Source organism: Otolemur garnettii, unplaced genomic scaffold, assembly GCF_000181295.1.
Source record: "Otolemur garnettii isolate 467f Iridium unplaced genomic scaffold, OtoGar3 scaffold00058, whole genome shotgun sequence".
NCBI classification, from domain to species: domain Eukaryota; kingdom Metazoa; phylum Chordata; class Mammalia; order Primates; family Galagidae; genus Otolemur; species Otolemur garnettii.
In genome coordinates, this window is record NW_003852453.1 from 8838768 (window position 1) to 8856204 (window position 17437).

Sequence of the window (17437 nt, forward strand, 5' to 3'; positions counted from 1 at the left end):
TTTGGATGGGACCTTTTCACCCTAAGACAGCAAGTATAAAACCTGTTCTCAGTCTCCTGTCGCTTCATGCCTTCCCCATATCCCTTTTCTTCGTTTATAGTATGAATTTACTTCATAATTGGGTCTCTGATGTTTTCCACCCCCCTGAACTAAGTCTGTCATTAGCAGTTGCCTCGTATCCTATAATATATAACATAATATGTAAAATAATTCTTAATCCCATGAGAAAGGTATATTACTATTTCTCCTTTATACATGAGGAAACTATCTGTTTTTCCTTCTCTCTGAATTACTCCCTTTAACATACAAAAAAACTGTTCTTTTCATCATAAGAAAAAAATTAAAGTTTTTTTGTTTTTGTTTTTGTCTTTTTTGAAACAAAGTCTCACTCTGTTACCCACGCTGAAGTGCCATGCTGTCTACCTAACTCACAGAAACCTCGAACTCTTCAGCACAAGCAATCCTCCTGCCTCAGCCTCCTAAGTACCTGGGGCTATAAGCACCTGCCACCACACCTGGCTAATTTTTTTTATTTTTAGTAGAGATAGGGTCTCGCTCTAGCTCAGACTAGTCTTGAACTCCCGACCTCAAGAAATCCTCCCACCTCCAACTCCCTGAGTGCCAGGATTACTGGCATGAGCCAGCGAACCTGGCCCAAAATAAAGTTCTTGACCTAAATTTCCCCTTCAGCTCCCAACTCATTCTTCTGCTGCCCTTGACAGCAGAAATCCTTGTCAGAGTTGTCTGTATTGTCTCAAATTCCTCTCATCCCAGTCTCTGGTAAACCCATTTTAATCACATTGTCACCTCTACATTGCCACTAAATCTACACTTGTCAAGGTCACTCAGCCTCTACATTAGTAAATCAGATCACCAGTTTTTAGTCCTTCCTTGAACTGTGAGTAGCATTGGTCCTACTATCTCTCTCCTTCCTCCTGGAGACATTTTTTCACTTTACTTTCAGGTTACCTTGCTCTCATGACTTTTCTTCTACCCCACACTGGCTATTCTTGTACTAGGTCTTCCTCTTCTACCTGGCTTCTTAATGCTAGAGTACTCTAGGGCCCAATCCTTGGATTCCTGGTGGTGCACAATTTCAGTGCAGTCTTAAGGCCTTGCCTCTCCTCTTGGATCTCTGGGAAGTGTCTCACACTTAAGTCCAAGACTAAAGTCCTGGTCCTTACTTGTAAATCTGCTCCACCTGCAGTTTCCCCATCTTAGTGAATGGCAACATAATCTTTCCAGCGCCTCATGTCAAAAATGGGGTCATTCTTGATTCTTCTTCCATCAGTCTTCCAAGAGATTCTATGTCTACGTTCAAAATACAGGTCAACAGTGGCCTAAATATACAATGGTGGCCCCATAAATTATAATTCTCATTTTTCCTTTACCTTTTCTGTGTTTAGATACACAAATACCATTGTGTTACAGTTGCCTACAGTATTCAGTATAATAACATGCTATACAGGTTTGTAGCCTATGAATAACAAGCTATACCCTATAGCCAAGGTGTGTAGTAGGCTGTGCCATCTAGGTTGGTGTAAGTACTCTTTATGATGTTCCAACAAGGAGAAATCTCTTATCAAATTTCTCAGAACATGTCCTGTTATTACATGATGCATAACTCTATATCCAAAAAAGCCCACTTCTTACCATTTCCACTGCTAACAGCCGACACCTGGTCCAAGCTCTTTGTCTCTTACCATGGTTATTCTACATAATGTCCAGAATAGGCAAATACATTTAGACAAAAAGTAGAGGAGGAGGAGAGAATGGGGCATGTCTGCCTAATAGGTATGGGGCTTTGGTTTTTAGAATGTTAAAAAGTTCTGGAATTAGATAGTGCTGATGTTACCCAACACTGGGAATACATTAAAATCCACTGAATTGCACACTTTCAATGTCAGATGGTTAAAATGGTAAATTTCATGTTATGTGAATTTTAATCTCAAAAAAAATTACTCTTTGACCCAAACGCTAATGGCTCATTTCTCTGAATAAAAGCCAAAATACATAGAATGGTTCTAAGGGCCCCATTACTCCTTTGGCCTTGATCTCCTACTGCTCCCTCCTCACTCTCTACTCTAGTCACACAGTCCCCTAGAAATGCCCTGAATAGGCTAGGCATGCTTCACGCTCAGGTTCTTGAAAACTTTTTGCCTGATACTCCCTTGCCACACTTCCCAGCCTCCTTCAGGTCTTTACTTCACTTCACTGAAGTCTGCCTTGGACACTCTGCTTATAATTGCAAACCCCTCCCCCTCTTATCACTCCCCACCCTTCTTTCCTGATAGTTTTTTCACTTACACACTTTCCACCTTCCCTATACTAACAGTGTACTTTTTGTGTTTGTTGTGTACCTCCCTCAACAATATGTAAATTTTACTATAATAACTACTTAAGTATTTGTTTAGTGAACAAGGCTAAAGAACTTGCCCAAGTTACAGGGCCACCAAATCGAAGGTCTCTGTGTCAAACTTGGGAACTCAGGCTTCCGAGTCTAGGCCCTGAACTACCATGGTATACTGCCAGAGTACCAACTAAATAAACTACTCCCTTTGGAGTATATTAATGTATGATGAAAATCTTTTTTTTTTATTTCATGACCAAGTCTGATGATTTGAAGAAGAGAAGAGAGCCTCACATCTCTGCTTTAAGGTAAACAAGTAATCCAATTTTTTGAATGCCTAACACGTGCTAGGCAGAGTAGCTTAAAGTGCTTTCAATGTCATGTCATATAATCTTTGTTGACATTATTACCCCATTTTATAGACTCGGAGAAATTGAGTTTACCTAGCTTAAAATAAGGGAGCGAGGATACAAACCCACGTCTCTGTTATTCCAAGATTCAAGTTGTCAGTGATAAAATCTTCTGCATTATTAGTAGCCAAGGAAACACAAATTTACACTGGAGATATGTGGTACCATTTTCCACTGTTAGGTGGGCAGTTCCATCTGGCTGTTCCTGAGTTTTCTTCTCTCATAATAAACCAGTAATCTAGTGAGCAAACTGTTTTCCTGAGTTCTGTGAGGTGTTCTAGTGTTAGGAAACAAAATTAATGTTCACTCACCCAGCACAGGAAAGCCAGACTCTGAAGCTGAGAATTGGAGCTGGAGAAAGAGGCATCTTTATTTCAGGGCATCATTCAAGGAACATGGGCAGCTAATGCTTAAGACCCCAGTTCCCCAGGGGCTTACAAGCCAGGGTTTTTAAAGGCAGGCACAATTGTAAATCACTACATGGAGGTTATACATTGGCCTGACCCAAAAAGTGGGATAACTTGAAGAGGAGGGGTCCTAAGTGAATTCAGACATTCTTGTATTAATGAGAAGCAATTTGAAGATGGTGTAACAGTAATTTTTAGGGGAAATTTTAGAACAAAGAATGAAGGTCAAAGTTCGGTTCCTTAGTTCTCCCATCTGCATTTTCCATCCTATGGGAATTTTGGAAAAACAACTCAAGAACCTATGTTAAGATGCATATCTAGTTTCCATGTGACACCAGAATACTTTGCACCTCTGGCTTACTTGGAGGGTCATTCTTCTCCTCAGGTTGTCCATTCACTTTATTTCCCAGCTGGGTGACCTGACTGACCCCTAAGAGAGATCCTTGCCCCATATCACTAGCAAATTATCAAACCCAAGGGGGACATTGTGGGAACCTCAGATTTATAGCCTTTGCTTAGAAGCACGAATCAAAACCTGATATGAACTAACAATATAAAATCTTAAGCACCCCAGTTGACTGAATGAACCCCCAGAACTCCAGAAAAACCTTACAGCTGAGTTGCCAGCCATGCGGAGATGGAAAATCAGGCACACCCTGTTTATGCCTCCTCCCTTTTGTAATTACTCTTTGTAACAATAAGATGCTAAATCACTAACAGGCCAATGGCCAAGCAAGACAAGGGTTAAGCCACATCTGTAGCTATCAGTTTGCTTAACAGATCACTTGAGTCTGGGTATATGTCAGTGGCTTCTCTCTGATTAACAAACTTCCTCATCTTAAAACATTCCAAGTACTGAGGCAAATTATGAATTAATTACAAATCAAAGAATCTTTAAACCCACATGTGACTTAGAAACCCCTTGAAGCCATCCTACCTTTTCAGGCCAAATCAATATATACCATCCACATATTTATTGATTGATTGATTTACATGTAATTTCTGTCTCCATGAATTTATAAAACCAAACTGTTTTTTCTTAGAACCTCTTAAAACTATGTGCTTAAGGCTTTCAGTCACACATACTTGGCTCAGAATAAATCTTTATTTTACAGGTTTTGGAGTTTTTCTTTTAAGGATGGACTTAGAAGTTGTGTGTGTGTTTGGAGACAGTGGCAGGGAGGTGGCAGCAGTCTTGTGGGGCTAAGCCCTTAACTTGTGCTAACCCCTGGTAGATAGGGTCAGAGTTGAATTGAATTGTAGGAAACCCAGCTGGTGTCAGAAAACTGGTCAGTGTAAGGAGAAAACACACATTTTGTGTTAGAAGTAAAGTATATAAAGAAAAACAGTTGAGCTTCCCATTTTAGTGCTGGAAAATATGTCTGAAAACCAGCAATTTGGTTTTGACCACTAGCATAATAGGCTGTTATGACAAAGGCCAAACTGCTATCATGACAGTGCATACTTTAAATTTAGGAGAGGCTGGGTGCAGTGGTTCACACCTATAATCCCAGCACTTTGGTAGACTGAGGTGGAGAATTGCTTGAGGCCAGGAGTTCAAGACCAGCCTGAGCAAGAGTGAAACCCATCTCTACAAAAAAGATTTAAAAAGTAGCTGAGCCTAGTGGCATGCACCTGTAGTACCAACTACATGGGAGGCTGAGGCAGGAATATTGCTTGAGCCCAGGATTTTGAGGTTGTAGTGAGCTATAATGACATCACTGTACTGTGCAGGTGAAAAAGTGAGATTCTCTCTCAAAAAAAAAGAAAAAATTTAGGAGGAAGGGAATACCAAAAAACTAAAGTGAAACATTAGAACAAAAATATGCTGCTATATGTCACCAAACATAGAGATTTACATTTGTTTCTCTGGGAATATTAGTCTTAAACTATTCAAGTTTAAACCAAGAAACATTTCCCAGGATCTCATGAATGACATCTGAGAATGGATCTTTTGAATAAAATAAGAATAAAATGTGACCTCCAGGAAAGAACAGTTGTGGCCTAGATTCAAATAATCTACAGTAGCGTAACAAGTTATCTTTTGTTTATGTTTCTAGGAAAATTCTGTTTGAAGATTTCCGGGCCTGGCTTTCTGACATTTCTAAAATTGACCTGGAATCAACTATTGACATGTCCTGTGCTAAATATGAATTCACTGGTAAGGAAGACAAAGTCCTAATGTTAAGGCCTGATACAGTGGCTCATGCTTATAATCCCAGCACTTTGGGAGGTTGAGGCAGAAGGATCACTTGAGGCCGAGAGTCCGAGAACAGCCTGAGCAACATAGCAAGACACTATCTCTATAAAAATTTAAAAATTAGCCAGCATGGTGATGTACACATGTAGTCCTAGCTACTTGGGATGCTGAGGCAGAAGGATTGTTTGAGCACAGGAGTTCAAGGCTGCAGTGAGCTGTGATCATGCCTTTACACTCTTCCTGGGCAACAGAGTGAGACCTTGTCTCTTTAAAAAAAAAAAACCCTGATGTCTATAAGATTTAAAGGCTTTAACTCGATGATGGAAAGATAGCATCGCTATATCAAAATACTAGACTACTAGGTCCCTGCAGAGCATCACAGTCTTTCTAATAAGGACTCAGTTCATATACAGAAATGCCTACCTTTATTGAAAGGTTTAAACAATGGTCCTCTTTGAGCATATGATGAAAAATATTACCATATTTTCAGGAAAATGTTCACTATGCACATACACACCAACTTTGCCTGCAGGATCAGGAAATTTAGAGATAATACTCTGAACTCTATTCTTAGACTTCCTAAGAAACAACCAACTCCTTCAATGCTGTTTTCTCTTCTTTATTTTGAAGGTAATACCACATAAATGAACACATTCTCAAGGAAAAAAATTCAAACAATATACTAGTAAACCATGAAAGTCTTCTTCTTCACTTTCTTCCTGCCTCCTTCTGCTCTTCAGAAATACCCCTTGTCATCAGTATGGGATATTTCCTTCCAGTTCCCTTTCTGAGCATATAAATGTTGTTTTGTTGTTTTCTTAGAGACAGGGTCTCTCTGTCACCCAGGCTAGAGCTTCAGGACTCAGGCCATCTGCCTGTCTCAGCCTCTCAAAGTGCTAGGATTAGTAGGTATGAGCTGCTGCACCTGGCCCCATGTTTCTTTGTTGTTTTGTTTGAAAACAAGTTTGGTTTTTTACCTACAAGAAAGTTTTTTTTTTTTTTTGCAGTTTTTGGCCGGGGCTGGGTTTGAACCCACCACCTCTGGCATATGGGGCCAGCACCCTACTCCTTTGAGCTACAGGCACCACCCTGAAGTTTTTTTTTTTTTTTATTTGATAAATACAATTTTAATTTAGGTTGGTTCTCATACACTGTCCTGGGGAAGTATAAATTACAAACAACTTTTGGAGGATGATTTGCTGATCTATATATGAAAATCCATATCATATCATTTCCCATTATTATTTTTCTTTTTAATGTGAAGTAGTTTCAAAGTTACAGAGAAGTGGCAAGCATCATACAAATAATTTATTCTGTTTCCTGTTTTACTTGAGAGTCAGATGTCATCATGTTCCATGACCCCTGAAAACTTAGTCATTCCTACAAGGACATTTTCCTCTGTGATAGTAAAGAACTACCAAAATCAGGAACTTGACATTGATGTAATATTTCCGTATAAATTCACAGCCCCATTCAAGTTTCATGATTGGGTCCCTCATAGTGAAAGGATCCAGTCTGGGTTACACAGTGTGCGTTTAGTTGTCCTGTCTCTTCAGTCTCCTTCAGTCTAGAATAGTTCTTGTCTTTCCTGGACTTTCATGATCTTAATGCTTCTGAAAATTTACAGTCCAGTTATTTTGTCAGATTTTCACAATCTGAGTTTGAGGTTTCCTCGAGATGAGACACAGGCCATACATTTTTGGCGGTGATTTCATGGAAGTAACACTGTGTTCTTTTTGCTTCGTCCTGTCAGATAGAACATGGTTTCTGTGTGTCACATTATTAGTGATCACTTGATTAAGGTGGTAGCTGACGTCAGGATTTCCTGCTATCTTTTTCCCCTCTGTCAGTTTGTATTTTGTGGGGAGATTATGTAAATATCCCACTTCCCACCAAAGATAGATTTTCTTGTTTTAGTATACTCTGATGTTGCTATTTAGCAAGGTTGCCAAATGGCAATTTTATAATACAGTCATTTCTCTGCATTTATTGTTTATTACATTCCACTATAAAAAAAACCTTTCTTTCTCCCTGTTTATTCATTCATTCATTTGTATTGGTATGGACTTACAGATTACCATTTATGTAATATATAACGGATCAGTTACTGTCATATGGATGTTCTTACTGTCCCTGACTGATCATCAAGAGCCCCTCCAACTGACTTCCTGTGTTCTTTTGTTATAGCCCCATCTTTCTTTTACTTCTTACTTTTAGCAAAACAAAACTTTCCATGCCCAGTGGTTATCTTGTGTTTTACATGCCCAGATCCTAGAATGACCTGGAGTTAGCCTTTTTTCCAAAGAACCCTGGTTCCTTTGAGTGAAGAATGACACTTAAAAAATCAAGATCATGATGCTTGGTGTCTTTGCTATTAGGGCGTCCCTGTTTCCAGACCCTTCCAGCGGAAGGAGTGATAGATGTATGTACAGATGTGCACACATACAGATGCACACACATGCACTGACACTTGTATTTTGCTATGTAACTACAGATAGGGATATAGGAAACTAAATTTATACTAATTACTCCAGTTCCAGTTAACACCACACAGTTCATTCTAGGGTCCTCCTTGTCCATATTTGTAATTCCCTTTTTCAATAGTGAAAAACCTGGCTCCCATTATCTTCAGTGTATTTAGTTATTTTTGGTGAACAATCTGAGTTTTCCCTCCCTGTCTGACCCTGCATAAATGACTACCTTGCTCAGCCCCACCAAAAGGCTTTTAGAAATTTAGCTCATGAAATTATTGTACAAAGAAATCTTATGTACAGTAATGTTCCTTAAACATTCTTTATAATAGCCAAGAAATAGAAACAACTAATAAATAGGAAATCAACTAAAGCAGGAGGGAAGTGTATTCATAATCCATATAGTAGAATGACTATAGCCATTAAAAATGATATCAAGTGTATACATTGATAGGGAAAGACACCTGCCATGTAATTTAAAAAGCAGGCCACAGACAATCACTGTAGGATGCCATTTCTTTTTTTGTTTGAAGATAGAGTCTCACTTTGTTGCCCTCGGTAGAGTGCCATGGTGTCAGAGTTCACAGCAACCTCAAACTCTTGGGCTCAAGCAATTCTCTTGCCTCAATCTCCCAAATAGGTGGGACTACAGGCTCCTGCCACGCCGCCTGGGTATTTTTAGAGATGAAGTCTCGCTCTGGCTCAGGCTAGTCTCAAACCTGTGAGCTCGGGCAACCCACCCCCCTCGATCTCCCACAGTGCTACGATTACAGGCATGAGCCTCCACTCCAGGCCAGATGCCATATCTTAAAAAATGAATACATTTATGAAAGAAAAATACTTGAAGAATATATGCAAAAATATTATTAGCGATTATATCTGGATTTATCAATACATGTGCTCTTCATTGTTTTTAGACTTTCCTATATTGACTGAATTTTATTTCTATACTTAACAAGAGGAGAGCAATTAAGTGTCATTTTGAAGCTGGAGGACATTGATAAAGCTGGAGCTAACACTACAGATGAGTCTCAGGTGAACTGATATTAAAGGCAGAGTCAGATGTCAGCTGCTCATTATCTGCGTGGGGATCTAAGGTGTGCATTCAACTATTGTAGATGCCCTACTCTGCCACGACGATGAGCTGGAAGGCCGCCGGATTGCCTTCATTTTGTACCTGGTTCCTTCCTGGGATAAGAGTTTTGGGGGCACACTGGACCTCTTCAGTACTGATGGTAAGACAAGTACATGCTCTTCACCACCAATGGCCATTTCTGAATTAAAGCTGAGTTGATTCAGCATCACTGTTCCTATATACAATGTTTGTGCTCCTCAAAAGAAATAGTGACTATCTCAGAGAAATTGGTACCCTGACAACTACCTTTATGAGTCGTACTTAAAATAGTCATTACTCCTAGACATACAGAATCAGTTTACAAAAAGGATTCAGACCCTGCTTCTGAATACTGAACATGGAAGGGTAAGGTGCCTATAAAATTGCCCATGGTTATGAATCTTCTAAGACCAGTCCATTGGACAGAATGTCAAGGTTTTTTGAATGGCTGACACCAGAGGCTGATTCCAGGAAACTTTAAGAACTGATTATAGGCCTTCTCAATAATAGATGGATAGTAAAGCAAGAGCATTTGCCTTCTAGTCAAACTAGCAAATATGAGTGCAATAGATGGAAGGGCATGTTATCTCAGGATCTAGAGGGTACACCTAGATACGCTCAGAAATTTGGGAATTGTCAAGAGTGAAATGAGGCAGCCTGGAAGTGGTTAATGATAATGAACCCCATTTACGGATGTGTTCTCTCCTGGTGCAGAACACTTTCAGCCCAAGCACATCGTCAAGTCTCTTATCCCTTCGTGGAACAAACTGGTCTTCTTTGAAGTGTCTCCAGTATCCTTTCACCAGGTAAAGATTATATAAGCCACAAATAGAGTACTAAGGATTGTGCTTTTTAGTTAAACATGACAGCTTCCTGTTAAGACTCATGAGCTGATGGGCTTGATGTTCTCTAGAGCTGCTGTTCCTTCAGGTGTCTGACATTTAGCATAGAGGTTAAAGTGTGTTGGCTGGTGATCTCCCTGCTTATTCTTTGTGTTGGTGCTGCTGGACTTGTCCTTTCAGGTGTCTGAAGTCCTGTCTGAAGAAAAGTCACGTTTGTCTATAAGTGGCTGGTTTCATGGTCCTTCACTGACCAGGCCTCCCAACTACTTTGAACCCCTCGTACCTCGGAGCCCTCACATCCCACAAGACGTAAGGATAATTTCTGGTATCCTTATCTTAGGAGCTATAGCATATCATTTGTTTTTCTGATTTTAAAATGAACTGTTCCCTGATAATAAAACTAAACTAAGCTTGTCCTTTCCACTTCTCTTAACTTTTGATCGTGTCTTTCTCAGCAGAATTTTCCTATTAAAATTTATGTTTAATAGGAGAATCTTATAAAGTGATGATTTGTTTGTATTTCACTAATGTGAAAAGGTGTAAGAGCAAAAGAATAGCAATTAGCAACTTACCTTTTGTATCTACTGCTTCTTTGTAAGCATGAAATTTTATATGATTGGATCAACCCTACTTATCTGGACATGAATTATCAAGGTCAAATTCAAGAAGAGTTTGAAGAAAGTTCTGAAATTCTCCTCAAGGAGTTTCTTAAGGTAGGCTAGCATATTTTGTTCTGTACACATTGTTGGGCAGGCAGTTTTGCTTCCTGAATGGATGAATAGGTATCGCTAGGGAGTTTTTGTTTTGTTTATTATTAGAATATTTATATCATTCCCTTCCTCAAATAAAGTACAGAAATGATGATGATAGCTCACATTGGTATCAGCTATATGCTTCGTAGGTTAAGAGTTCCTTGGGTACACGTATTTCCCAGTTCTGTAGAGTCTACATGGTAAACACACACACACATGCTTCCATCTAGAGAAGGAATTATGTATAATTACCTTCCTATTCATCTCATCAACGGAGTACTTAATAATGGGTCAATATCTTATTATGAATGTTTGACAGGGATGAGGTAGCTTATTATAGTGGGAAGAGATCAGAAATCAGAAGACCTATATTCATGTCATGGCTCTATGGTTTTAGTAACCTGAGCAAATCACAAAATCACTGTATATATTTCATCATCAACTAAACTGGGATAATACCTGCCTTGCTCTCTTGCAGGGTTGTTGTGAGGGCCAAATTAGATAACTTAGGCTTGTGTGATGCTTCACAGTTAACTGTGGGTCCCATGGAATCATAGTCCCAAGAGCGATCCCTCCATGAAGAAAGGCTGAGTGATACCACATACTCTCTCTCTCTCTCAGAATTTTATTGCTGACATTAGCATATTAAGATTTTAAGAAGTATTACATTAAATTTGTTGAATGGAGTCCTTCCCTTTTCACATATTTATGGCTGATAGGATTGCTTGAGAAACTGCATTACACAAATAAATGTAAAGCCTCTTGTGGAGGATATTTTAATAGATTAGCCACCTGCTTACACTGCACCTCACTTTTGGAATTTAGAATGCTTATTAAATAAGGAAACAAGGTAGGGCCTAGAGAATTATGGTGTTATACAGCGATTTTTATTGTAATGACCTTGACTGTAATGCAGTTTAATTGTTTTTCTATAACATCTTATAAATTAAAAAGTCTGTATTAATGATCTTCATTCTATAAATGCTAGAATTTAGGAGGTTTAGCAATTTGATGTAAGATATACAACTACTTATGGGAATGGCACAAAATGGCACTTGGTTCTCTTAGCTAAGCAAGCTGATGAGTTAGCCAGTCTTTGGCGGGCTTCCTTACAGCAGGAACAGGGGATATTGTGTGAAAGGCGCGACAGCTGGACCTTTGAGCGGTCAGCCAGTTTGATGTTCTACAGAGCTACTGTACCTGCTAAACCAGTGTAGAGTCATAGGGAGCTTTGCTAATGACTTTATTTGCTCATTTTCCAGCCTGAGAAATTTGCAAAGGTCTGTGAGGCCCTGGAGAAAGGAGATGTGGAATGGAACAACCGAGGTCCCCCTAATAAAAGGTAGAACCCATCATCTGAGACGATGAGCCTCTGCTTTCAGCACTTAACGTTTTTCTCTGCAGGGCTTACTCCTAATACCAGAACATTTGCCCTAATGATGTTTTATTCCCAGGGACATCCAAAAGAAGGCCCTAACAGAGTCTCACTATTTCAACAACTTACACTCTAGTAAGCTTTGCCAAGATTTAGGAAGAGGTACAGAGCTAACCATCTACTTTTATTCCATGAGTTACTTTACATCTGATCAACTTGATGTTGTTTGTCAGGTTTTATGAGAAAGCTGAAGAGAGTAAGCTTCCCGATATACTGAAAGACTGCATGGAATTATTCCGCTCCGAGGCACTGTTCTTGCTGCTCTCCAACTTCACAGGCCTGAAGCTTCACTTCTTGGCCCCTTCAGAAGATGAGACTGATGACAAAAAAGAGGAAGAAGCAGCCTCTGCTGCTGATTGTACTGAAGAAGGGACTAGCCATAGCTCCTCTGCACCAGAGCATAAGCAGGCAGCCGTTAGCAGCGAGAGCCAACAGACAGGCCCAGAGCCAGAGGAAAATGAAACAAAGAAAGGTAAGCTGTTGCTAGGATTTGTCTTCCTTTACCACTAACCATTCAGTCTTTTACTCATTCAACAAACATTCTCCAGCACCTACTATGCACTAAGCCAAATTTAGGAGCTAGAGAACAAGACAAACAAGATCACTGGTCCCTGGGAGCTTACATTCTTATAGGAGAAGACAAATGTATTCACAAATAACAAGAAAATATCAAATAATGATTAAGTACCATGCAGAATACTGTGATAGGGTTACATGAAAAGGATGACGGTGGCCTCTGGTGGATGGGTGATCTAGAAAAGCCTCTCCAAGGAGCTGCCATTTAAGCTCAGATCTCGACAAGAAGGATCTGTGGGAAGAGCATTCTAGGTAGGAAGAACAGCTAGTACATTTTATTAGGGTAAGAGTAGTGCAAGTGGTGGAAAGAAAAATAACTGACCTAAAATTACTCTAAAACATAAGAACGTAAAGGAAAGGAATGTTAGCAGTTTATTTCTGCTAAAGACCAGTAACAGCCTAAGAAAATCTGCCTGAATAATACATTTGCTTCCACAAATAAGTAGAAGGAAACTAATGTAAGTAGAGAACATTTATCTACAAACAAGGTGGAAATGAAAAATACAGGAAATTTAAGAGGTAACAACACTCCTGTGAAAATTTTGAACTGAGTAACTACAAATTTAGCTTAGATGTCTCAGCCTTTACTGAGAGTGGGGCATACAAACATGAACGAGAAAATCTGTCACCTTGCTCCTGCCTCAGTTTTACCATCTCCTGCTTCCGCTCTTGATTTCTTTGTTTTTGTTTTTTTTTTTTAAGACAGAGCCTCAAGCTGTCCCCCTGGGTAGAGTGCTGTGGCATCACAGCTCACAGCAACCTCCAACTCCTAGGCTCAAGCGAGTCTCCTGCCTCTGCCTCCCAAGTAGCTGGGACCACAGGCGCCCGCCACAACGCCCGGCTATTTTTTGGTTGCAGCCATCATTGTTGTTTGGCGGGCCCGGGCTGGATTCGAACCCGCCACCTTAGGTGTATGTGACTGGCGCCTTAGCCACTCGAGTCACAGGCGCCGAGCCCACTCTTGATTTCTGAAGAAGAACTCTGTGTTGTTAGGAGAGCCAAGGTAAAAGGCGAGTACTTTTGGTAAGAAAATTATTGGTATAAGATGCTAACCAAAAGCAACGTAACTCATTCTGTGGCCTCCCAAAACTGACCAGCCAGTCATCGTGGTCAGCACAGATACTTAGACCCAGGTGGGTTTTTCTGTGCTATTCAATACACAGGACAACCTTTCTTTGAAAGATTAGTTTTCCTTGATAATTACCATGGCATCTAAGCCTAGTCCCTAAAAGAAGTTAGGGTGAGGAACTATGGAATCTCCAGAGCTTTGTAAAAAAAATTGTCCACGTCTGTTCCTTTTTGGTTTCATTTTCATGGGAACCTACAACAGTGGGATAAAATCTGTTTGGGCAGCCACACGATGCTGTGTTCTGCTACTGAGCATCTGCTGTATGCAAAGTCCTGGGCCAAAACAGAACAGGGAATACAGACATGAATGAGAAAATCACTGTAAGTTTACCATCTTGAGGAAGAACTGTTACAGCTTTTTAAAAATCATTATTATAAAAGCTATAAAGTTGTTGGCAGATAGCAGTGTTAAATGTTGGCATACTGAAATTCAGACCCTCATGTAGGGTTCATCTCCTGAGATAATCAGAACTATTACAGACCTGGTAATATTTAGTTTTGTTTTTTGGGTTTTTTTAATAATATACAATAACTGCCAATTTCAGAATGTTTAGAAAACAAATATGTGAAAGAAAATTAATAATCATCTGCTGATGGCCATATTAACATTTAGAATATATCCTTTTTTGCCATATGGGCATATACATGTATGAACATACAAAGACTTTTCCAACTTTGCTTTTTCTATAGGTAAACGTGGCATTTGCCTTTCATTGATTAATTGTACATGATTGTACCTTTTCCCCGGCTGGTTGAATTCCTTTCATTAACTGCCTGTCATGGCCTCAGTGTATTTTTCCTTTGGGCTTTTTGTCATTTTCTTACTAATTACAAAAAGAAGAGGTTATATATAGGAGTATTATATCTTCTATTCTATAGGTCACAATAGTTGGCTTTTTAATTTTGTTCAGCATGTTTAAATTCCATAGACTGTTTAGTAATCAGATGTATCTTTGCCTTTAATGGTTTCTACTTCTTGTGGTTATAAGCTGAGAAATAGTTTCTCTACTCCAAGATTAGATAAAATAATATTTATGTTCTATATTTTATTTTTTTCCATCTGAAGTCTATTATAGAGATAAACTGAAATTCAACATTTTTTACCTCCAAATAGTCAGACCTGGTAACTTCTCACAATCATTTATAAGGCCAGATTGATCAGCTGAAGGTTTATGAGAATGATTTCCCCTTATTGCCGTGTCACTCATTCCTAATTATCATTTCCTTGCAATCTAGCAATTATATCAAGGTTATTTTTTTTAATTTTCTGGTCCTTCTGCTATTTTTTCTCAGAATTAAGTGTTCCCACATGCCAAGGAGAATTGAGGCATTGGAAGACGGGTCACTACACTTTAATCCATGACAATAGCAAGGCTGAATTTGCCCTGGACTTAATTCTCTACTGTGGATGTGAAGGTATGAAGGAGGAAGGAAAGCAGTGCATTGTTCCCAGAGGAGGGGCAGGCTCTCCCAAGTAACCCTCTCCAACTGCACCAATTCATTAATTTGCCTTGGCCAGAATCTCTCATTACATGATTGTAAAGTTGGAAGGGATCTTGGGAATCATGAATTTCAGTCTCCCAACTCAAAGCAGGATTTCTGTCTGGACTAGGGAATGGGGAAGTGGACTATGCCATAATTTCCCCCTAAGTCTTCCCCCAGGACTACAGCTTTTATATAATTACCTTTCTGGGTATAATTTAACACTTATAACTCTTTATTTTCTTATTCAAATTAAGACTGTTCCACTATCTCAGGAAATTAGGCATTTAGGGTAGAGGGAATCCACAGTAAGCTAGATAAATTCAAGCTCCCCGTTGGTAAAGTGGGTTACTACTGAACTCCCAGACCCTCACTGTTAGGCAGCATGGGATCGGTGATTTAAGGTGACGATGTAACCCTGGCAGTGACAGAACTTGCTCAGTGCTGTTTGTTTTCCCCTTCTAAGGCTGGGAGCCAGAGTATGGTGGCTTTACTTCCTACATTGCAAAAGGGGAAGATGAAGAGGTAAGCTGCTTCTGATAGCAAACTGTCCTCTTTAGATTGGGAGAAAGCTTTCATTCTTCAGAGACTCAATTTTGATGACATTCTACCAGTGTCTTTAGCTGATAAATCTATTGATCTGCCTGGTAGTGGTTCTAATGTGGTTTTTTTTTTTTTTTTTTTTTTTTGCAGCTTTTTTTGGCCGAGGCCAGGGTTTAAACCCGCCACCCTGTCATATGGAGCTGGCGCCCTCCTCTTTTGAGCCATAGGCACTGCCTCCAAGTCATTCTAATTTTTATCTGAAAATATTCAGCATGGAATAAAGATGCTAAATAGTAATCACTAAGCATTTATTCTACCTTTCTAAGCAATTCCAAATTAAGAGTTACATGCATTCCCATGTATCTTTCAATGTAGTAAGAGATAACTGCAGTAGGTGAAAGCTTTCTGGGTATGTGCTGAAATAGGGCTTGTTGGACAATGTCTTCACATCCAGAACAGAAGTTTTTCTCCTAAAAAGATCTTTGGGAGGACTCCCTACCCCAAGTTTGGGTACTTGATATGGAAACCATTCGGTTGTGAATCCTTGAAGAGTTGAGAGTAAGCTCTGTGTTCTCATGTGTCATGGTATTTGTCTATTTCAGCTGCTAACAGTGAATCCAGAAAACAATTCTTTGGCCTTGGTCTACAGAGATAGAGAGACTCTGAAATTTGTCAAGCATATTAACCACCGAAGTCTAGAACAAAAGAAAACCTTCCCAAACAGAACAGGTTTCTGGGACTTTTCATTCGTCTATTATGAATGATAGGACTGCGCAAAGCGGAACAAAAACATGATCCTTCATTAGTACTGGGAAATCTGGAGGAGCTGGGCACGGAGTGAGGTAAAGCTGCTTGGTATATTGTCTACATTGTTCTTAACACTGGTTGCCCTTTAATAGGATTCTATGACTGTCTCAACCTAGACCTTGAGCTTGGAGATAATATACTTATTTCTTCATTAAAAAAAATTTTTTTTTAACTTTCAGTTTTTTCCATATTGATGTCTTCAGTGATTTAAAAAAATGTTTATTGTGGTAAAATATTTATAACAAAAAATTTACCAACTTAACTATTTATTCTTAAATATATTGTTCAGTAGCATTAAGTACATTCACATTATGGTGCAGCCGTCACCGCCGTCCGCCTTTAGGGCTCTTCCATCTTCGCAAACTGACACCCTGTCCCCATTAAACAGTAGCTCCCCACTCTCCACTCCCCCCAGTGACTTTCTGTCTCTACTAACTTGACTGCTCATGCTCCTTGTGTAAGTGGAGTCATACAGTCCTTATCCTTTCATGAAGGGCTTATTTCACTTGGCATACGGTCTTCAAGGTTCATCCATGTTTCCAGTGATTTTTTTTTTTTTTTACTCATAAACGAAGATTTTCGTTCTTCCCAATAACACTGGTTTAGGCAATTTCTCTTGCCTCAGCCTCCCAAGTAGCTGGGACTACAGGCACCTGCCACAGTGCCCGGCTATTTTTTGTTGCAGTTTGGCTGGGGCCGGGTTCAAACCTGCCGCCCTCGGTATATGGGCTGGCGCCCTACCCACTGAGCCACAGGCAGCACCCTGAAAATTACAGAACTTGACATCCTGTTTATGCTAGGCCTTAGGGTTCAGACACAGTGAGTATTATACTTCTTTCCACTGCCTCTCATTTTGTTTCACTACGATTCTCACAAGACAGTAAAGACTTAGATGTGTAGTATTATTCCCTTGGCAAAGA

The 17437-nt window shown here is 39.6% G+C and overlaps 1 protein-coding gene across 1 annotated transcript in view; it reads left to right on the forward strand.

Annotated features, from left to right (window-relative positions):
* OGFOD1 (2-oxoglutarate and iron dependent oxygenase domain containing 1) overlaps positions 1 to 16693 on the forward strand; it is a 21132-nt gene extending 4439 nt beyond the window's left edge. Inside the window, exons 3-13 of the mRNA XM_003792552.3 lie at positions 2612 to 2658; positions 5228 to 5328; positions 8957 to 9073; positions 9667 to 9758; positions 9975 to 10103; positions 10394 to 10507; positions 11809 to 11888; positions 12155 to 12453; positions 14979 to 15101; positions 15634 to 15692; positions 16313 to 16693. Of these exons, the coding sequence (XP_003792600.1) occupies positions 2612 to 2658; positions 5228 to 5328; positions 8957 to 9073; positions 9667 to 9758; positions 9975 to 10103; positions 10394 to 10507; positions 11809 to 11888; positions 12155 to 12453; positions 14979 to 15101; positions 15634 to 15692; positions 16313 to 16474 (1323 nt within the window). The 3' untranslated portion in view covers positions 16475 to 16693. The remainder of the gene's footprint in view (positions 1 to 2611; positions 2659 to 5227; positions 5329 to 8956; positions 9074 to 9666; positions 9759 to 9974; positions 10104 to 10393; positions 10508 to 11808; positions 11889 to 12154; positions 12454 to 14978; positions 15102 to 15633; positions 15693 to 16312) is intronic.
* The last annotated feature ends 744 nt before the right edge of the window (positions 16694 to 17437 follow it).